This window comes from Asterias rubens, chromosome 1 (assembly GCF_902459465.1).
Source record: "Asterias rubens chromosome 1, eAstRub1.3, whole genome shotgun sequence".
NCBI classification, from domain to species: Eukaryota; Metazoa; Echinodermata; class Asteroidea; order Forcipulatida; family Asteriidae; genus Asterias; species Asterias rubens.
Window position 1 is genome coordinate 14802571 of NC_047062.1, and position 23808 is coordinate 14826378.

Genomic DNA, 23808 nt, shown 5'->3' on the forward strand with positions numbered 1-23808 from the left:
CAAAACAAAAAATAAGTTACTGTTTAATTTTTATTGTATTTGATAAGCAACAAATCGTGGCCCAAGGGCCAAATTGCATGTGACTGTACAGAGGACGATTTTTAAAATTTTAAAATCTCTATTCCAATTTTGTTTGTTTCGTATTAACAAACTGCCAACAGGGGTATAGTTTGAAAAGCCCCAGTACATATACATGTAAAATGTACAACATCGACTTGTCAAATTATTTATAAGGAAGTCAGTCTCTTAAAGGTATAAAACATGATTGGTAGAGCTGACTAAAGAGTCACAGACTTTGTGTGATCAACCATAATCTACATGGAATAGCAAACTGTGAAAATGAGGGCTTATTCCGTTGTGCGAGTCAGGAGAAAATAGTGAAATCTTTACACACCTTTCAGCATGTGAAGACATTGTCATTACTTTTGGTTAAAACAACTGAAATCGGCTCTTGCATTGTTTCTTTGTCAGGTTTTCAGATAGTTTTCTCAAATATTACTTCATTTCAGAAGGAAATTATGCAAAGAAAAAAAATTTTCTAATATGAACTTCATAACCAGTAAGCTTTCAGATTAAAATTTAACAATGTTTTTTCCCTTATCAATACTGAATAACACCATTACAAAAATTATCCTCTAATGCCAGAAACATCCTCTATTATTATTGCAGAACTTATCATGCATTCTTGAGTTTAATATCAGTACATCAAATGCAACGAGCAAAAACACACATTTTTTTAAATGAAAATGAAAATATCCAAACTTTGAGAAGGGTTGATTCAAGTTTGAATTGTTAAATCGTAAAGTTAATTCCTACATTATTTTGTTAGCATAACTGCATAATTATCCAATCACTTTCTGCAAAAGTAATACGGCCATGAAATGCAAGTCAATTTACAGGCAAGCAGGCTACCTCCATAAAGACACTTTTTTCACAACTAAGCGTTCAAAAAATTCACTTGGAGGTAGCAAGTAAACACTGTTACATCTCAAGCGCAGCAGTATTATTAATTTTGGATACTTTGCAGTTAGTTACCTCTAAACCCCCTGTAAACTTGCCTCCAGTGACAAGGCCTTTAATAGCAGCAGGAGTGATCAAACTACCAGTTATACAAAAATGTAATCAGATACATTATAAACTCAAACAAACTTTTCAAAGTTAGAAAGAACATGGCATAGGAGTAAATGTAAAATGGACCTTGACCATTCCAGGGTCACAACCTAGTTTGAGAGCACCTACACCTGCCCAAAGAGACCTGACCCACTCCCACCAACAACCTGTCAAAAACCATTTAGATAGATGTACTACAGAGAGACAGTAACACTCATCCTTCCTGCAAGTGTTCATAAGCTCCCCCCCCCCCCCCCCCAACTACAACCATGACCCAAATGTCTCTTACTTCACATTAAAGGTCAAAGTATTTAACTTAACTGCTCATCAGTTCTAATTTCTAGTTACTCAACAGTTGTGGCAAATGTGACACTGGTTCACTTTCCCAAAAATATAGCAAATCACTAAAATTCTGAGTGTAGTCTTTTATAATGAAACGATCAGGAATCAATTATTGTCATGGCCGAAATCACTATAGACTTTTTAAAGTACATTTTACTAAGGCGGATTAAATTCTGGACATGTACTAATTAGAATTGATCTACCTTGTGACCATCTCTTCAAATAAAAAAATAGCAATACAAAATTACTTAGATAAAAGGCATAAGTATGGATGGCAATTGGCCTGACAGTGACATTTTATTACTTAATATTGAATCCATCTTAACTGCCCTTTTTTAAATTGGCCAGATATTTTGGTAATTAATTTTAGTCTATCTTTAATTGCTCTTTTTTAAATTGGCCGGACAATTTATTAGTTTATTTTTTAAATATAAATTAACTTCCCTTTTTTGTTTTTTTAATTGGCTGGATAGCCCCAGTTTTAATTAATTTTAAGAAATCTTATTTGACATTTTTGAAAATTTAATTTTGTCTACCATGCTAATTTTTGTAATCAAATTTTCTATAAAACAAACATTTAGATTGAAATTAATATTTTTATATTACTACCTGGAACCAAGTGTATGGTGCTGCTTCTGTAGTAAAGTGGTTAGACTTGCAATCACAAGGTTGTAGGTTCGAATCTAGCCAAGCTAACTTTACGGCGACTAAAATACGTATACATGTAGTCGTCCAGTTATTGAACAATTCATTGATTTGTGCAATTCATTATCATAGACTTTCAAGTATAAACGTTTGTATTTGCCCGCTTGATGCTTATATCCCTGTTTGAGCTTTGCGGGGTTTACGTGTTAGGGAATCACAATAAAAATTGTTTTTACGTCACCCTGCAAAGCGCATACTTCTATGGGCCCATTGGTCGATTTCACAAAGATATTCCTCACTTAGGACTATTCATAGGGCTCTTTGGGAGCAATTAAAACTCAAGGCTGATCCTAAGTTAGGACGAGTAACTTGTCCTAACTCTTTGTGTAAGATCAGGAGTAGTAGTAAGCAGTGCCATGAGTTGGGTCATGTTTTTACCAATTTCATGCTCAGTTTTTTCAATGACCTAATGACCGCAATAGACAATAAAAGAGAAGTCTACATGCCCAGACAGTCATTACACTTTCTATTGTTTGCTTTGTCAACAATCTACTGTTTGACAAGGCCTTGGAAAAGGATAGAATTCTGCAGCTTGAATTGGTGTCCAGAGTACATGTACTTGACTTATGACTGATCTGACCAGCAATACATACAATGCCTCCTTTTTCACTTTTGGATGCACTCTATCTACTTTTTAATGAACGATACATTTCAGATAGATTCGTTCTTGTGAGGAGTGCAATGGGAAATGATTATGGTGTATGCTTCGAGTATTGGCTTAGTTTTTTTTTTTTGTCACATGGTAATTTTTATTGTCAGGCTGTGACTGCCTTATGAGTAGGATGGAAAAAGGCCGTCAGCAAACTTGAAATTTTGTGTCTATTAGTATTACAAAATTTGAACAGGACAATATTTTGCTGAAAATTACTAATTTGTAGCATGAGAAAATCCAACGTACAGAAAAATTTCAAGTTCAGATAATTTCAAAGCTTTTATTCTCAATTAACATGAACATCAATAATTTGAGTTAACATCATATTTTCCAGAAAATTTCAATTTCTTGTCATGGTTGAGCCACCAATGAACAATAAAATTTGAACCGTCGTAGACTGCCATTCTAGTAACCTAGACTGGCATTCTATTTATTATGCACAATGTACTGAAATTGTTGAATAGAGCTTTTTACAAGTAAAAAATGAAAGGCAAACATGTAAAATTCTATTGTCAGTTGTCTATTGTACAGATTTCTTTTCAGCTAAAAATAAATTGTGTTTTTTCATTGTACAAGTCAACAAAACTAGTGAACGCCCCCTCCTTCATTCAAGTTCAAGTTGTAACATTAAAATCAGGGGGCATTTTGCATTCATCAAAGTGAAATCACAGTGGCCTTTACACTAGCCCAACACAGTGCACCGACATCCAAGTGATCGTCCACAATGAATGAGCATGTTTATTCAAGCATACCAGGCCAACCTCAACAAAGCACAGAGCTGGTGGGGATCTAAAGATAATGTTGGCACAATGCCGTTTGAATTCACACGGATTTTCACACGAAATTAGGAACTTTAGGGGCCAGCCGACCATTCAGGTTTAAAATTCTATTTTCCAAAAGCTTTATAATACAAACAACAATAACCACACAGTAAATAAATTATAAAATAACATATTTTTATAATACAGTACAGTAAATAACAAATTGAGGGGTGGGGAATCAAATGGTTTAATGTTGTCTAGCCGTAAATAATTTTAGGGGTAATATTTAGATGCTCAAAAGCCCTTTCCTGTCACTAACCATTTATTTTTTATTTTATTTTGTTTACCCGACAACGATGTGCATTGAGCAGCATATACTCGGTGCTTTCCACTGCAAATTATTAAAATTGCTCTCGTCAGTGGACATGCTCTGTTAGTCTAGTGGGCAAGAGGGTAGTGGGTTCAAATCCCACCCGAGAAGCACCCAGATGGAATTTCAGCTCAGGACTTCAGAAGCATCGAGTAAGCAATGCTCAACACGCATTGGTGTTGGGTAAAAAACAAAGCAATGTTCTTTATCCCCTTTCCCCAATGCAATTTTTGTTTAATTTTGTTTTCACAGTACTAACAAATTTACAGTGTCATCAAAATACTACTGAAAGCAATTGCACAAAATCACAGAATAGTCATAAATTAGCCAATAAATATTCATGAAATAACCAATGATTAATTCAGTCATTAACCCTTGATTAAGATGGCCAACACAGTAACACTTGACCATCATCTCCACCTGCTCACTGGTCCGAGGGCAACGACCATCGACAGTGGACGTATGATGAGAATCGCCTCGGACTGCTGGGCAAAAAAAATATAGACTTACCGTATCCGTGCCCCATTAAGCTCCCCTGAATTATGGATGTTTGTCATGGAGGTACTTTTTCTAGGGGAACTGTAAAAAGAAGGGAACTGCAAAGTGTGACGAACCTAATCAGTGCTTTAGCTGCTGGTGCAACTTTGCCTCCGTGTGTGCATGTGCCTGCTACCATTTCCATGCCGATTGAGTCACTTTCTGTCGGTATTTGTGCGGACTTCTAAAACCATGGGGGGGGCTATGCTCTATGCTTTGGCTTAAATTTTGTCTGCCTTTAAAAATGGCTGACAGCTATAGTGTTAATTTCTCCTTGCAATGCAATCATGTTACTCATCCTAATGATAAATTAATGCTAGTCAGAGACTCGGGATAGCTGAAACCTAAGTCACATACTACAAACAACACTGCCTCTGCTTGGAAAACCACTGCACTGCAGTAGTCGTAAAATTGAATTATCTCATCACAGCGTTCTAGTATACAATTATTTTGCCTGACTTTCTGATTAGGAGAATATATGTAAATCACTAAGTACATCTACAATACATCTATATCTAGTCTATACATTTTTCAATTGCGAATACTGGACTTGTTGTTATTGTATTAGTGCGTTTTACATCTACACAGTGTATTCAAATTTGTCTTCTAAAAAAACAAGTACATTTCCAGCATTACATGTTCCATTGCCAACTGTACCGTTATCTTTTATGCTACCTCTATTAATAACATAAGCTAACAAATAGCCTACTTGCCACGTCAATACATGTACTTTGCAATTAGTCTGCCCATGAAAGCAGTCTACCTACACACTCCACAGAGCATGAGTTATTAGTGAAAAACTACTACAGTAATGTCTTTCGAACAGCATACTAAATGCAAATAATTGTCTCATCTAAACTATCCAAACAATTTTAATTTTAAAAAGTGATGGTCATATTATTTTATTGGTAAACTTTCCGTACCATGCCACCACTTTTTTCACACATTTATTTTTACCAAAAGGAATATCTCAATTGAGTGAACTCTAGCTACTATTTCATTTCAAAACAAATCAAAAAGTGGTGGCAGAATTTGGAAACTTTTCCATTTTATTTTCTCACTTAGTAAAAAATACAGGTCGCACAATGTACAGTGACAACAATTTCCCAAAATGGAAATACAATTAATGTAAGAAATCAGACTTCCCATACACCGCCATTAATGTGAAAAGCAGCCTTTAAATTGACTACAGTGGTTTACACCACAGCCTGTAGCAAACAGCGAGGAGCCTATTGTACATGTAGGACCACCAGACTAGCCATCCCATTCAAGTACACACATCTACACATAACTGTAAATGGGTGGGCCCCTTCAATCTGCATGTAACAGTGCTACCAAAATATCAAAGAATGGAGTGTAGCAAACCTTAGAGCAAAATCATGGGAAAAGTTTCCGTATGGCGCCACCACTTTTTCATTCGATATGAAATAATATAGGAACTTATTTACATGATTGATATATCCCTTTTTGTAAAAATGAGTGAAAAAGTGGTGGCGCCATACGGAAAGTTATCCAAATCATGCTCTATGGTAGGTCTAACACTTGGATCATTATAAAATGTTGTAAAATACTGTAATGCTGACTATCAGATGCTATCAGTAATACAAGTAGATTACAGTCCAGTGTGCTCGACAACTTTGAGGGAATATTTTGGCATTAATACAACTTTTACATGTAAAACCATGGAGGTAAATGTTGCATGGTGTGGAATTTGCTTCATTTCTTCCACACCACCATAGCACTACCTTGTCATAGACTCTTTACACTAAAAAGCACTATTAAGTACTTGACACAGAACCGCAACAGAACTACAAAGACTATACACCTGTACGATTGTTTTAATTGATTGCTGGAAAAATGCCAAATTAGTGTTTCTTTGCTAGACACATTGCAACCACGCCAGGGAAACTTTTTACTTACCACCATTCATCATCATGCCAATTAATAAGTTGAAGTTCATTAAATTCATCGGTCATGGGTAATCTAATCAAACATGGGAATGACAAAAAAAAGTTTAATACAAAACTCACTTCTTGCCCGGGCTACTACGAGGTCTCCCTGAAGCAGGCCGAGGGGTGGAGCCACGCGGGGAGGCTCTAGACGAGGGTCTAGCACTACTTGGTCTACTCATGTTGAACTAATAAGTGCCTCAATGATGAAATATAATCCAAAAGCTGAAGAAAACCGCTACCAACTGACACTCTGGACTCCACTTTCTGAGACTAACTGATCCTCCACCACAGTTTAGTGTATCCCTGTGCTAAATGGCTGCCTAGTACGAGCAAGCTGAGGACAAGCAGTGCAAAAAGTATGATGAGTGGTGCCCAACAAAACAATCCTGTAGTATCACATACACTGAGTACTACTGCTAGCTGCACAAACCACACAGTACACCAGCCTTCGCCCTAGGACTGTGAATACTGCACACAGCTAGCCTTGCCTGCCTGCCCACACACACACACAGATGGCACACCCTCAGTGAACCAGTGAAGTGAAGCCTGCCTTGACTCTATTGTGCATGTGACCCACTGGACTAAACCATTAAAGGGGCACTCTCTGTATGGGGGATGTGAATCTAGTCTGAAAAACATGGCATAGCAAAGTTATCATGTGCAAACAACGAGGACAAAATGTATTAAACTATGTGTTAATCTCTTTTCTATATGTTTATATATCAGTATGACTTACTTTTTAGAACACAAAAACATGTCCCAGTATTGACAGACAGAAACTTGATAAAATAAGACAATAAGGACACAAAAAACTACTTGCAGTGCGTTTTAAACAAATGATTAGAAAAGAAACTTATTAAATTTCCAAAACTAGTAGTAAAAAATATAGCCATCAATAGGTACTAAAAAGAATATACCCAGAAGAGTGGAGGGAAGAGAATCAAATAATAGGAAAATTCAAACCTGATATTCAAGAGTTTCAAACAACTAATGCTGCCACCAAGTAGTCAGACTGTTGATGCCTGGCTTCCCCAGATATATTTGAAAGTTTTCTGCATGCATGTGTCCTCTACATGCACATTGTACTGTGGTCTTAATGAAGTGTTTTAAAGTAAACTCCAAGTTTTCAGAGATAAATCAATCGATGCTGAAGCACATTATGATGTCTGACTTTCCAAACCAAACTTTTTGTGGTCAATAGATTTGTTCACAGAACATGGAAAAGTACTGAGTATCACAGTGCTCAATAAACATGGGTGTAGGGGTACAAACAAATTATATTTCTGTGGTCAATTAAAAAGTATACTTAAGTTGCTGCATTCATGTTTATTTACTCTAAAATAATACTTTGCTGGTTTTCATAATCATAGTGCTTGTTTACTGACATTTCACTTTTATGTCACAACAGCAAATGGGTCAAATGTGTTGATTTTAAGTATCACTTATATTTATTAAGGGTTTTTCTATGGGGAGTGTCTTTTAAAAATAGAGTGTGTTTTTTGTTTGTTGTTGGATTTTTTTTATATTTTTTTTATATTTTTTTTTTTTTTTTTGGGGGGGTATGTCCTCAATTGTACTTGGTCATTCTAACATCCAAATATAAAGAGGGGTTGGAGTATTTTGCCACATCAGTTTAAATACGGGAGAATATGGTACTTTATTGTCTGTAGGCCTATGTATTTTATATGAATGGGAACTTACACATGTAGATAACTTAGCTTTTAATTCATTAATTGGTCTCTCAAAGAAACAGAGTCAGCTGGTGTCGTCATCATCGTCATGCGAAAAAAAGTTTCTGATCATTCAAAACCTCTTTTGACTTTGATGTGTTGAGCTTGTCCCTTTAACTAACCCAGATATGAAAAGGCGGGAAAACCAAGTAATAGACAGTATAAGCGGAAATACATGGCTGGAGTACTTTGTGCAGGTTGTTTGTGTGTACGTAACTGCAGGGTGCTTGATGTCATCATTCAGCACACATGTAAAGCTCATCGGTGTGATGTGAAAGATAACGAGTCCAAGGATCACAATGAGAGGGTGCAATATCCACTTCATTTACCTTTCTGTAATTTCAACTTCCTTTAATATCAAATAATTCATATAAAAAAAATTATGGACTTTTTCATACAGCTTCAAAACTCAGTTAATGGCTGTCAGAGAAAAAAGTACCAGCAAAAATCAGCGCTTTTTGTTACATGTCGCCAAAGACTTAAAAATGATTTCAAAATGACATGTAAAAAGAGCACCCAAAAAAACCTGCAAAACTACATGGAAAACACTAGTTTTGGTTCCTGGCTTCTTTTGTGTAGTCATAAAAAAACATTGCTGCTGCTAGAGGGCGCTTATATTCGGGTAATGGCTGTCACCCCAGGAACTGCGGTTGCAGGAATGATATTCCCCTGGTGGCGAGCGCTTCTCGGGGTGATACTTTCCTCGGGGTACGGCATGTATTCGTGACAATACAACTGGAGCGTCTTGAGACCAAGACTACAGAAAACCATGTATACCATTGGTTGATGAGTATGGTGTACAACGCATGGTGTACTACCCACATATCCATACTGGGATTTATTGCTAGTATAGCCTCCCTTCTGCTTACATTAATTTTATGACTTAACATTGAATTCATACTAATGTCAAGATCATTGCACTTTCCATATTACTCTCAGATAATTCACGATTCGGCTATTTGTGCAACTCATAATCATAGACGTTAAACCAATGTTTGTATGAGAGAGATTGGTTGTTGCCAGCTTGGTGTTTATATCCCCTTGTGGGAGTTTGCCGAGTTTCCTTGATGGGAAGATCATCTAAACAAACAAACAAACAAACAAACAAACTCTGCCCGATAAGGAAGCCACATCATGTATGGCAGTTGTATTGAAGAAGAAGTAAAATAAACGGGGCCCAGATTCACGGCACTGCTTACTGTGGATTTCTGCGCATTAAGGCCCCAAAAAACGTGGTAAGCAAAGCCATGAAAATGAACCCTTATGTAGACTACAACTACGTATCCATCCTAAAAAAAAACTACATATCCATCCTGCATACTAATTATATTCAATACAAACAGTACCTGTGTTCTTTTATTAAAAATTCAGAGTATTATTATTTCATAATTCTACTATCTACTATCTACCATCTACTACTAAATATCTCATTATACTTTAATACCTAATCCTGCCTTTGTTGCTGTCTGAGCTAGACACACTACTAGTACTGGCTTTAGATCTACCTATACTTATAATATCTAAGGCTAGATATCTACAATATAACTATAAATAATACAAATATGGAACTTTTTTTTAAATGAAGAGCCGTCTAGAATAACAAACTGCTTAGGATGAAAACACATGATGCAAGGAAAAGGTCCATTCACCGAGAGAAATTGTGGATAAGATGGGAAGTCGTCATGGCACAGGGCAGGCACATGCACACACGGAGTGCAAACTACTAAAAACAGTCAAACCAAATATGTTTCAATGGAACTTCCTTCAATAACAAAATCTCAAAAAGTGTTAAAGAAATTTAGTTTCTTGATTTGTCCTTTCTTGACAACGTCTTCTGTAGCGTCAAAAGAGATTGATATCGTCAATTAAAATTTACACTTAAAAGGTTTTGAATATTTTCAGTCAATAGATTATTGTAACTTTTACATGTCCATTGAAAATGAAACCAATAGTAAAAGGTGAGAGTGGTTTGTCTTTTATTGTAACCCAATTTATTATTTGTCAAGTTCCATTGAACAATAAAAACATTCAAATAAAAACGGATGAATCTGTTGATGTTATTAATAGACAATAAATAGTTCACAAAATGATATATCAAAGTCAACACACACACACATAGTTTGCATGAGATCATTCCAATGCATCATCCATGCATGATAACAAATATAAATTTCAGATAATTGAATTGATTCGGATTGGGATGATGCTTCATCAGATACAAATGATTACATTTCTCTTTGTCAAATATTACAAAATCATTCAAGCATCAAGGGAAGATGTTTATTTTATTTGTAGGTCCGTCACAGATCTAGACTGTTGTGAGGCACTGAGTGCTGTATTTATTGGGGAATGGGATGGGGGGGGGGGGGTCGAAAGTGCTTTATTATAAGACCTGGGCCCAATTTCATAGAGCTGCTTAAGCAAAAAATTGTGCTTAAGCAACAAATTCATTGCTTAGTAAAATCAGATTACCGGCAAAGACTCCACTCAATTGTAATGCTAAGTAAACAACAGCTTAATACTAGGCATAAGCAATGTATATGGCAGGAAATTTTGGCCAGTAACATGTGTAAAATAAGTGAGCTATTTTCGTGCTTAAGCAAATTTTTTGCTTGAGCAGCTCTATGAAATTGACCCCTGAGAAGGGAAGACAGAATTCAATTCATACAATATTCCTGATGCATGAATGTACAACAACAAATTAGGTTGATAAAAGCACATTTTAACAAACTTCTTAAAATATCTGTGTCAAAATTTCATCTTTGCTTATCAGAGATGAGGAAACCTTAAAGATAGGACTGAATACATTGTACAGTTGGATTTGGATAAACCTGTGTTTGCCCCTCAATTTTTAAAGAAACTGTTCACTGTGGATGAGGGGGCTTTAAATTTGACAATAGCTTGGTTTAGGATTTGGGTGTTGATATTCTACACAAAATATGCAAACAAATCCCTGTGTGCGAGTAGGCCCATTCTTTTTTTATCAAAGCACAGATACAGAGTGTAGGGTATCTTAGGAACATGGTAATGGGGAGGGTGGATTGGACATCATACGCTATCACTACTCATGCAGGTATCACACAAGATTTGTAATTTGAAAATCTGTATTTTGATTTTGAAAATCTAGATCATTGAGTGGGGGAAAGAACTTTTTGAGGATTTTGTTTTAAATAAACAATTATTTTAACGTTTGTGAAAACAGTATGAAAAGTGCATAAGGTTATTAGGTAAATTTCCATTGTTTATGTAGGACCTTCTTTGCATGCGCACATTTATGAGAGTACTGAATTTACCTGGTAAGTCTGTTGCCACCAGGGGCCATTCTCAAACCTCGATTTGGGCTCTGGCTCTGGTGGAGCAGCGCATATTGCACGCATTGGTTTGGACATCAGCAGATGGAGCCTTGAGTCGGGGCCAAAGCTGAGGTTTGAGAAGGGTACCTAGCTTCCCCAAAAGTCTCCCAATTAATCATCATTTCATCAAAAACAATTATGAGTATTTTCACACAGATATTGGTCAGGGGTTTAAGGCTGGTGGGTGAGAGGGTAGAAAAGTGACAACTTACCCCGAAGAAGGAAAACTATAACTATCTTGGGAGCCCCATTTTCTGAGTTTGCCATCGTTACTAGAGGAGTTGCTTCCAAATGACCCTGTTCTACCTCTTCTTTGTGATTCGGGCGTCGCTGGCGATAATAGTATTTTGGTTTTCGTTTTGGCTACATCATTGTACATAGGAGGTCTAGACGGCAGAGGTGACTGACCTAGGAACCCTGTAAGAAACAAACACAAGCTCTAAACTTTCTTCTTTACTCTTTTTTGTAGCGGGAGTATTTTTCTTGATTTACTTGTGGACAATTGTGTAACAGAGATATGTAAAGATGAAAAAAGTAGCTCAGTACAGTTTTGTCTTAATTACACCTTGAACCCATACACAAAGTAATTTTGCAGTTTGGTGCAATGCAAGTCATGATAGTCATTAAGTTATTATTCTCTGTCCAATTATTGGTTATCTTACAATTTTAAAAGACTACGTTGAAGGTGATCGATACACCAAATTTTTTTTTCAAATAATTATATTTTAGTTTCTCAAAAAGAAAACATTACCATTATAAAAAAATATATATCCTTTATAACATCTGTTTCAATGTATATCTTAACAAAATAAAATATGCAGTGAAAATTCCCATCAAAAACAAATGAATAAATAGTTTTGTTTTTTAGTATCATACACAGCTTTAAATAATATTCAAGTCATCCATTTGACATCCATAATTCATATAATGTTGTTCATCACATCAAACCTAGGTCCTACATCTCATTAATTCAATGTGACAGCATAATTAGCTTGATTCATGTTTCCATATTGTCTGAACGGATAACACAGCCTAAGCACAAATAATTTAGCTCTCCACTTAAAATGCGACGACAACGGATCCTCAATTTTCCCTCAAAGATTATTTCCATTATGAATCTCGTCCATTAGAAACGTCTAACCTCGAAGTGAAAATAGCTCATTTCCTTTAACCATGGTCGCTTTTGTGTCTAACAAGGCTGGATATCAGAGGTCAACTTGACTAGAGGTCACTGTCCCTCACCCATTAATGTGTTCTGAGGATTTGTCCGAGAGTGATTGGACACAATGGAGAAAGCAGAACAGACAAAACAGCTTGCATCTGTCTCATTGAACAGATCCTTGACCAAATGAAGTCAGTTAAAGGGTGTGGGAAAATTATTTTAAAAACGTGAAAAAAATGTCATATCTTTCTCGGTGTTATACACTCTCTTTACCAAAATTATGAACAAATTGTAAGTATGTTCCTAACTGTAGGACATTTTAAAATAACATAAATTTGAAACTTTAAAAACAAAACAAAAATTGACACAGCATGAAATTTTGAAACCCTGAAATTGTTGTAAATTTTCCTATATGCCCGGATTAGAAGTGAGGATAGGATGTGTGTGCAGTGCTTTAAAAATGTTACAATGTCGCTCTTTTTGTACAGATTTTTTTTTTTATATTTTGTAGGGGAAGATACACTTAAAACAAGTCTCTACAACCAAACAAACCAATTTATTCTGAAAAAGAACATCAGACAGATGGGTGTTTATAGCCCCCTCTATCAACAAAAGGAGGCCAATCTAAGAAACCTACTACATGGTCATAAGTCAAGCCCACTTGTTCTGAAAAAGGTTATATCTGGTGCCATTGAATCACACCCTTTTGATAAAACCATAAATATACCCCTCTAAAAAAAATGACTGTTACAAATTATAAGAGAGATTTCATACCCATTGTGTTATCACAAAATTGACTAGATTGTATTCTCCACCATTACCTGCATTGTTTCAATTAAAACCAGCTGCTAAATCAAACTGGACACCTTTGGTAATTGTCAAATCTCTTGGTAAATATCAACATATGCACAAAATAACATACTTCTGAAAATTTGAACTAAATTGGTCGTCGAAGTTGCGAGATAATAGTGGAAGAAAAAACCACCCTTGATCACAGGAAGTTGTGTGCTTTAAGATGCTTGATTTCGGGACCTCAAAATCTAATTCTGAGGTCTCGAAATCAAATTCGTGGAAAATTACTTCTTTCTCAAAAACTATGTTACTTCAGAGGGAGCCGTTTCTCACAATGTTTTATACTATAAACAGCTCTCCATTGCTTGTTACCAAGTATGTTTTTATGCTAAAAAAAATTTGAGAAATTACCAATAGTGTCCACTGCATTTAACAGTATAGAGTACAATAATTAAGTACATTTGACTTGGTTTTTTTACATGCTGGCGCTCATTTGCACACAACAATTATTTTGTTATACTCCATAAAAAGTAAATTCTATACGACTTCCATATTGAATAAACCTGGGCCAATTTCACAAAGAGCTAAGATTGATCTTAAATGTGTATCATTCTGTACTGCTTTTAGCAAGGAGTGATGTCACAATACAAATTCTTATGGCAATAGTACTTGTTACCAAGTATGTTTTTATGCTAAAAAAAATTTGAGAAATTACCAATAGTGTCCACTGCATTTAACATCTTATGGCAATAGTACTTGTTACCAAGTATGTTTTTATGCTAAAAAAAATTTGAGAAATTACCAATAGTGTCCACTGCATTTAACAGTATAGAGTAAAATAATTAAGTACATTTGACTTGGTTTTTTTACATGCTGGCGCTCATTTGCACACAACAATTATTTTGTTATACTCCATAAAAAGTAAATTCTATACGACTTCCATATTGAATAAACCTGGGCCAATTTCACAAAGAGCTAAGATTGATCTTAAATGTGTATCATTCTGTACTGCTTTTAGCAAGGAGTGATGTCACAATACAAATTCTTATGGCAATAGTACTTCGATGAATCAAGCCCACTGGTCATTAGCTGCAGAAGGGGACAAGACTTATGACCTTTAGGGCAGTTTTACAATAAACAATACTCTAAAAGAAAGTTAGTACAAATTATTTATACAGAAACCATAGTTTGCTTCAAACAGTTCTTTTTAGAGTTTAAATCAACCAATACAGAACAAAAAACTGTTGCTTTGCAGCCTTTCTAAAACTCTCACCAGGGCTTCAAAGTTACCTCCAAATAGCGCCCTCTGTTGGTCAACATAAGCTTAATTCTTTATTTAAAAAAAGAATATGAGGGGTGATCCTGTTCACAAACAGACACAGTATTGGGATCTTGAAAAAGCCAGGATTTGCAAAATGTTAATTGTTCAGCAATCACTTTAATGATGTTATAACAAACAATTTCCATAATTTCTATTTAATTCATGAGACATTCCTCCATATTGAACTTCACTCCACATGATATCTTTAAAAACAAAAACATGTATGAATCCTTTACTTAAAAAAGTGCAAATTTTAGTAAAGTGTGGGTGGAATAAGCTTTCAAAGTTAAAGGCACTGGACACTATTGGTAATTGCTCAAAATAATTGTTAGAATAAAAACTTACCTAACGAGCAATGGAGAGCTGTTGATAGTACAAAACATGGTGAGCAACGGTTCCCTCTGGAGTAATGTAGTTTTTCAGAAAGATGTAATTTCTCACTAAAATAATAAAAGACCTCAAGCCTGAAGCCTTTTATTAGACATCTGAAAGCACACAAATTTGTGCAACAAGGGTGTTTTTTCTTACATCTGAAAGCACACAAATTTGTGCAACAAGAGTGTTGTTTCTTTCATTATTCTATTGCAACTTAGATGACCAATTGAGTCAAAATTTTCACAGACTTGTTATTTTATGCATAAATTGGGACACACCAAGTGAAAATGGTCTTTGACAATTACCAAAGATGTCCAGTGCCTTTAAGAGGGTTGAGTGATTGGAAATCGGTGAGACATCTTACCTGTATAATCTTTGATTTTGAAAGGTCCTTGCGGTACCCCTGTAAAATCACACATCCACAGTGCAGAGAATTGGTGTTAGCACTCTCAAACCATGAACCAGCATTCCCCGATGAAGACAAGTACCCTAGCATGCTCCACAAGGTATGGGGGTAGGCAGGCAGGGGGAGGAAGTAGGGGGTAAGGGGTAGGGGGGTCATCAGTTTGTTAGGACATGCAAGGTGGGCTGAGTAAGGGGCAGTAGGAAAGTTTGAAAGCATGCGGTTTGCTTGTATGTGGACAGCTTTAAGTAAAATAAAGAAAAGAAAACATGCAATGCAAAGACAACAGGACACAAAATACCAAACAAGTGATTCTTGCTTGATCCTTCCAGTGTGTCAAATGCGTTGTAAAGATCACTCAGATTTAAAACCTTTATGTCTTGAACAATAAGTCTAGTTTAATTGCAGGGGCATAACATTTTGTTTATAATGACAAGGAACGGACATGAAGGCTTTTCGCAAAACACTTTAAGCAGACACACTGGAAGCATACAAGCATGAAGTAGGTCATAAGTGACATTGTAAATGTTAGCTAATAGCATGCATTAAATGTACCATCAATCCACCATAACAAAAGAATATGAATATTTAGCAATGTAGCTAAACATTTAAAGTAAAGCCTGTAAGCACCGTTACTCAAGTACTTTTGACAATTAATGTACATTTAAACAGTGAACAATGCACCACCTGAAAGGAATGAAAATTTATGGAGAGATGATCTGATCACTGAAGATAAAATCAGAATAGGCCCTATATTATACAGAGGTCTAACAAAAGAACTACATCACATGTAGAGGCGCAGTGTGCCATATTTTTCAAACCTGATAAGCATAGAGCAAGGACAAAGTACTCCAGGCTGGATGTACTTGTACACATATTATGCAGCTAAATTCTTGAAAGGAATAAACAGGTAGCTACACAGAAAAAATAACGCAACAGTACATGTAGATATAATGCAAACGAAGCCCGTAGCGAAAATTTAGCAATTCCATTAATTGGATAGTATGCAAATTAATCCAGGTACAAGGTCATGTCGAATCCTTGAAACAATTCATGCAATTAAAAACGTTGCTGCAGAGTGAGAGAGATTATTATTTAAAATAATAAGTATGACAGACAGATATATTAGTGAGCATGTTTGGTTACCTATGGTCATTGGGAGCCAAGGTACAATTTGCTGTTTAGGCTCAGGGCAATTTAACCAAAGCTGATTTATGCACCGTGCAAATAGGACAACATTTGCTTGCAATATTAACAACAGTATTGTTCAGTATGATATTGTACTTGTGTGTTTGATCTCAGTTTTCTTAAATGATGGTTTTAACATCAAATTCATAGAGGACAAATTGTGGAAAGTGAAGAATATTGTTCTCAAAATGGTTAGAAATATTTCGTTTTAATCTAACTATCTGATTAATCTGCGTGTTTTTTTTATGAGTTCAAATCCATAACCTTGTTTCTAAAAAATAAACCCCAATCAACTTAAAATGTAAATATACCGCATGAGTTTTTATTTCCTCAATATATTCCGCATTAAACAAAACTGAAACTGGACTCATGAGTGCAAGTTGAACTCTACAATTACAACTACTACGTATAATTCACACAGGTGCTTCTGAGTACTGCAAAACTGCATGTAAAAACTGCCAAATCGTGCAGGGCAAAACAATGAATCATGCTGGCCTATTGTCTTTGTAAGCAGCTGGCCTGGCGCAATGTCATGGATTATTCCTAGTCTAGGACCGCGTCTGTGGATAATGAACTAGTCTAATAAGTCACCAGAAACCCTGTAAAATACTGGGTAGTTTAACAAAGTGTGTTAATTACTGGGGAATATCAATTTGCGTCTGAATCCCTCTATTGATTGACCCTTAAATATCGTTTTGTAGCGGTTCTGATTTTTAAAGACCAAAAGTTCAAACGTTGGTTTCAGCAAATGAAATCTAGTATACGGAGTACATTGTCTGCAAAAAAATATTGGCCACCACTTTGTATGTGCAGCATCGGTTATAAAAAAATACATCTGGGTTGACACAAATCTAACTTTTTATAAAACTGTTTTTTTTAAATGATGTTAGTATATGTGTACTTCGTTATAATAGTGATATGGGTAATTTGATGGCATTATTATTCATGTGAAATGCATAATTATTTAATGCATTTTTTTTTGAGAGGGCTGCCAGTATTTTCACCAACCACTGGTTGGAACTATTTCATGAGGTACATGTAGATGCTTTTTAATTAAATGTTCTTTTTGAAAATTGTAAAAAAATTGTGTGTCATGGATACGATAAGAAGAAGAAGAAGAAGAAGCTAGTCAAAGAAATGAATATATGCAAAACTTCCAAACCATTTGAGTAAATTCTTCCATGCATCATGCGATACAAAAAGAAGACACTAATAATTTCATGACAAGAATTGAAACATTCTTAAATAATTTTCCACCAGAAGCAGCGAAAGACAAAATATGCTCAAAGGAAACTTCAAAAACCAAATGTATTGTGTTTGTTTAATTCATGCAACAGTCACCAAACATATTATGTCTAGTTGCCCTGCACTACCAACAAGTTTGCTCTACCAAAATAACGCATGCAACGATTGATCAAATCCATGAGAAAAGAATTGCATATTTTTATTTTTAATCTAATAAGCAAACTGGTTGATACAGAAAGCCAACTCTTCCTAAAAAAAAAAAATGTAGACAAATCCTTGAAAATGGCTTTCTAGTCTGAATTCTGCATTATTCTAGATCTGGACCCTCCTAATGCTTATCATTCAGGAGGTTCACGCACTCTGTGTACCACCAGAAATACACTGTGACTACTTTCTGACTTTACAGCAAATTTGTAGGCTCAATGAGATTTTCTGAAAATGCTAAAATTGGGAACAAATCTGAGCAAAGTTTTCAAAAAATACAATCATTGAACAGTTTGAATGATGTGATTTGTGATCAAAGAACTGCTTGATTTAAAACCCTTTTATGAGAGTAAAAGATATTTATATATCAAATGTTAAGAACAACATTTCCTTTTGTAAGAATTTGTTTGGGAAAAATGTCATGACTTATATGCTTCTTGTCAATTTTAGTTTTGGTTTCAAAGTACTTTACTTTGATGAACAAGCAACAGAAACTAATTACTAAATGAGCGAGTAAGCCCTTGAAAAGCAAAGAACCATGATTACTGCCTGGTGTAATCTAAGCTTGATGCTTTCTATGCCGAAGCATGGTACAAATCTAATTTGACAGTGTGTTAAATTTTCACATTAGCCCTTGAAAATACATGTTGTTACCCTGATTGCAAGTGCAAGTAACAGCTAGAACCTTCTCCTTTACCTGAAGGGTTTTCTTCTTTGTATTATTGTGGGTTATGAGATCCAAACAACCACGCCATCTTTCCTTTCCCAATGTGGATTCTGAACTTTGATCATCCCTAACCCTCCCAAAAAAGAAAGCTTTCAAGATTCAACTTTAAAGGTCATCTTTAAGCTGTTAAACCTCAACTTCAGGAATTTATAGAAAATGTGACATCAATTTCAACAACATGTTTTCTTGTTTTTAACAACCTTGTTGAAGCTTATCCTTTCTTCTAAATAAACCTTTGTGTCCCCCCCCCCCTCGTACCGCTCCTCTCTCCCCAGCAGTGTGTAGCAACCAAAGAGCTCCCTCTATAACCACAAAACACCCATTTTTGAATCTCTGTTTTTGGTTATAGTCCTCCTCTGTATCCACCAGCAAAGAAAAAAGCTCAGAATAAATAGCGTGCTTTGAAGAAACTATGCTAATGAAAGTTCTAATGACTGAATGCAGGCCTGGAATTACATGGATGCCACAGAGGCCATAGCCTCTGTTGGCCTAGTCCTGGCCTTGATGTCCCTTCAAAATGTTCCCGTATATACTAAAAGGTTACCAATGGAAGCGCCCTTTGATAATGAAAATGGCCTTGCCCTCTCAAAGATGAAATTCCAGGCCTATGAATGATATTCCTTCCTCATCTCTCGCATTGGGTGTTGACTATTTTATTTGTTAACTTTTTTAATTACACAAATTTCAGCTATGTGCTCTGACCAACTGCTCCGGACTGATTCCTGCATACATACCTCTTTGTGAATTTTTTAAGTTTTCTACTGTTGTTAACCTTCTTACGACGTCGGCAAGTGCCGCCTTAAGACATGTGATCTCATCCTCTTGGTCTTTAACCTGTCCCTCCAGCTTTGCAACACGCTCGTATAGATCAAAGCCATAGTCTGGTACGTCAGGGTTAGAAGGATACAGAAACTCTTCTGAAAAAGAAATGAGGTCACTGGCGCTCAGTATTTATTTTTGTTAAATGCAAGGGTTCTGTATATTTACATAAACAGAAAAATTGGGGCAAATTCTCTCAGCACATGACGTATAATCTGCTTCTTCTTGAACATGTTTAAAGCTGTAACATTCAGATTTATTTGAATGCTTTTGAATCAGTCGAGGGGAGGTGTGCATTTATTGATTGTACGTGTATCGTTCTCCTGAATTTTCAAAGGCTGGAAATAGTAACACAACACTTAATGGGGGATGGAATTGACACCTCAGTGTCCAAATATTTCTAGACAGTCACTCTAAGAAAGATTTGTACTGTAACAGCGACATTTTCATTCAAGCACGGTTTTAGTTTAAAAAGCTTTAGAAAAATGAAAAATCAAAAAAGAATATGTGTTCATGCGCCCCTGTAAAGCAATAGGTTCCTAGAGTCAATCCATCACCTAGTTTGCCCGATGATACAAGACAAGCTTTACTCTTGTAACTAGCAGGGATACTACACTGTAACAGTGTGACACAACTCCATATTGGGAAAAGAAGAAATTATAAGTTACTTGAGGTTTTCCCTGCATTGGTGTCTAACTGTAATATATAAAGCACAGTCTTTCCGCATTGGAATCTAACCCCACCCGCGACCTTCCACAATCTAGTGTTGTTTTACACAGCTTTTTACATGTTGCACGTGAACATGGTTCGTACGCCATTAAGCTCGAACACAGAGGTGAAAGACCAGCTTGATTCCTATCGCCATGCTATTGACCCTTGCAAGCGCGTCACACGCGGCGACTGATGCCACGCTCACCATGTTGGTGGGCCGCGTCGCCTAAAATGCACACTTCACTGCATGACACACAGCATAAAAACACACAGTGAAATTGCCCACCAGTATGGCGCATTCAAGATTTTTCTGATGATGACGTCACTTGAAATGGGTCATTAGGCCAAACCATGGAGGAAAGAAAGCTTTCTCAATGCTGTATAGGAATAACAAGATTTCTGCAACGTTGATTGTGTTATTTTTGCAGCAGAAATTTTCAATGTGGGATCACAAAAAGTTCTATAGGCCTACAACTAGGACAAAATAAAGTGGGATGATTCAATCTTTGATTTTCATAGAGAGGTTATTCCATGTCAAATCAACCATTGGGGGTACGGGTCACCTCTCAGATTTGGCTATTAAGTGAACACATGCAATGACCACATGCAATGATCAAGAGAGGTACATGTACATGTAACAGAGAAAACTGCCTCAGTGTCCATGGAAATGTTTGTACATAATTCAGCTTTCGGAAGAAGGCCAAAGGGAATGGTAGGCTAACATTGTTGACCAGCAGCATACATGTTCATTGATTACACACACTCTGACATTGGACAACCAAAATTAACATAATACTGTATATAATTAGCATGCATTACTGCAAAATTTACCAAACGGTTTAGGTCTCTTAGCTCTGCCCATATGAGCCAACTTGATGAGAGGTGGTGGTGGCTGCCTGGTTCCCTTGGTAACGCCCACCTCACCTTCAATGGAATCCACCTCATACAACTCAGAAGTATCCCACAAGTCCCTGCCACTTCCGAAGTCCCACGTGTCATGCGCCATATTTTTTTATTTCAACCACTTTGCTTATATTGAGAAAGTATACAAAGTCCAACCAAAACACAGAACTGTCACTGACACGACTTAACAACGCACACTGCTCATAGTACCAGTAACTATTTCTGTATACAAACAGCAGGAAAGGATCCATTAACATATTTCTTGTCTAATGGCACAAGACTCTCGTTCTCTGCTATAAAGGTTCTTGTAGACTGATGGGGGAAATTTGTTTGAGAGCAGTTCAAGGGATTTCCTGCTCCAATTTCCTGAGTTTGCATGACTGCCACTGGTGCCTGTATTAAACCCAGTAATGAAGCTAGGCAAACTGGGGGTTTTCATTCCACTAAATTGTGGGATTTCAAGTGGCTTTGATTTCCGCTCATTGCAAACAAACTAATGAGTCACTCAAGGTTGCTAAGATCCCCTTTAACACCTTTTGTGCATTACATACTCATGCTATGACAAAGTTAACACTTATGTATTAAGTTTTAATTTATTATCATAAAGTAATGCCAAGAGACGTAGCAAACTTTGTACATTTTTTTATTTTTTGTCTTGCTTTTCCTTTTCAGAGTATCTGTTTCATATACCATCAGCCCAGTATTATGAAATATTATAAGGAGTAACACAAGGGGCTAATTTTTTTAAAGCTGTCATGATTTTCAATTTTCCCATTATTTTCAAACTGTTTTTTTTTTACTTCTCATTGCAACAGAAACTCAGAAATTTGCTTAGTTGAACAGTTTGTGGCACTACTCAATGCTTTCTGGGTCCTGTATTTGGCCCTGACAAAAAGAAAAGGCACAGGTCTTCCATCAAGTCAGTTAGGTTACCCCTTATGCTGTACTACAACACAAGGGATTGTGTTTGGATTGTATTATTAGAAAACTTCTACGGCGGCGTTTGTATACAAGTGGGATCCTTGTCAGGCAATGCAGACTTGTGATACATTCTCTAAGGTCCAATCATCAATCATACAGACCCAACATCATTGGGAAGGTGTGCTCGAGACAATGTTTCACAAACATTTTACAAACACTCCACAGGCTTGTATGCTGTTCATATCAATCACTAGACTTGTGGACAAGTCGTTACCGGTTTGTTACAGTTGTAGTAGAGTCATGGTGGTGGTAAATGATTCAGGTCTCTGCGATCGACAACTGCTTTCGCGAGATCACTGTGCTCAGCGCGAGTCTCGCGGGAGAGAATGTCGGAACGCTATCACTGTGGCAGACATGCAACGACTTGTCCACAAGTCTATTCAAACACTAACCAAGTGAAATAATGAGAGCATCCTGCACCAAGTGTTATGGAGAGGAACTATGTCATTAAACAGGAACTAAGGCATCTTAGGGTCAATCCACTTTGACCTCTGACCCTGAAATCAATTAGCATTGAGCCTAAATCAAAGTGTACAGTCAGCGCAGTAACGCTACAAGTCCCTTAGTGCAGAAGTGAGTGAGTGTTTCGCTCTCTCTGACTATTCAGGAAATACCAATTAGCTGTCATTGTGGAAATATTAATATTTCTACATCGTAGGGAGATAATGACCATAAGCCCTAATTGATTTTAATGTCAGAAAAAACACATGTATTCATACATATATTCACAAAGACGTTTTGGTTTCCTGAAGCAACGCAACTTGATTGTAACGCAAAGTAGCAAAGCAATTTGGACTTTTCTAGAAGGTGTTTTCTACAAGGTGTAGAGTGATAAGAAATATTTCAGGTTGTTTTAATTGTCTAAGACCGGGCACTGAGCTGCAAGACTCGGTGCCCTATATCCTACTTCATCCAAAGGTGGTATGCCTTCACCATCATACCTACATGTAGACTACAATTAACTTTTCTAGAAGGTGTATTTCTACAAGGTGTATTTCTACAAGGTGTATTTCTACAAGGTGTAGAGTGATAAGAAATATTTCAGGTTGTTTTAATTGTCTAAGACCTGGCACTGAGATGCAAGACTCGCTGCCCTATATCCTACTTCATCCCAAGGTGGTATGCCTTCACCTTCATACCTACATGTAGACTACTATTAACTTTTCTAGAAGGTGTATTTCTACAAAGTGTTGAGTGATAAGAAATATTTCAGGTTGTTTTAATTGTCTAAGACCTGGCACTGAGATGCAAGACTGGGTGCCTATATCCTACTTCATCCCAAGGTGGTTTGCCTTCACCATCATACCTACATGTAGACTACAATTAATTTCAGCGCATTCTGTGTACATTCTCTGAACATTGTATGAAAAAGCCAAAATTTGCTTCCTTATAAAGGGCTTTGATACGTTTTGTAGATCAAATTTTTGGCCACTCATTGTGATGAATGCAGATGTATGTAATATAA

The 23808-nt window shown here is 36.3% G+C and overlaps 1 protein-coding gene across 6 annotated transcripts in view; it reads right to left on the reverse strand.

Moving 5' to 3' along the window:
- LOC117291346 (77 kDa echinoderm microtubule-associated protein-like) overlaps positions 1-23808 on the reverse strand; it is a 75747-nt gene that overhangs the window by 34416 nt on the left and 17523 nt on the right. For 4 of the 6 annotated variants that reach the window (XM_033773002.1, XM_033772996.1, XM_033773018.1 and 1 more), the window contains exons 2-5: positions 19664-19846; positions 15527-15565; positions 11725-11929; positions 4451-4519 (exon numbers count right to left, since the gene is read on the reverse strand). In XM_033773002.1, the coding sequence (XP_033628893.1) occupies positions 4451-4519; positions 11725-11929; positions 15527-15565; positions 19664-19846 (496 nt within the window). Of the gene's footprint in view, positions 1-4450; positions 4520-6507; positions 6929-11724; positions 11930-15526; positions 15566-19663; positions 19847-23808 lie in introns of those variants that run through there. The other 2 variants (XM_033773025.1, XM_033773032.1) reach the window with 2 other exon arrangements.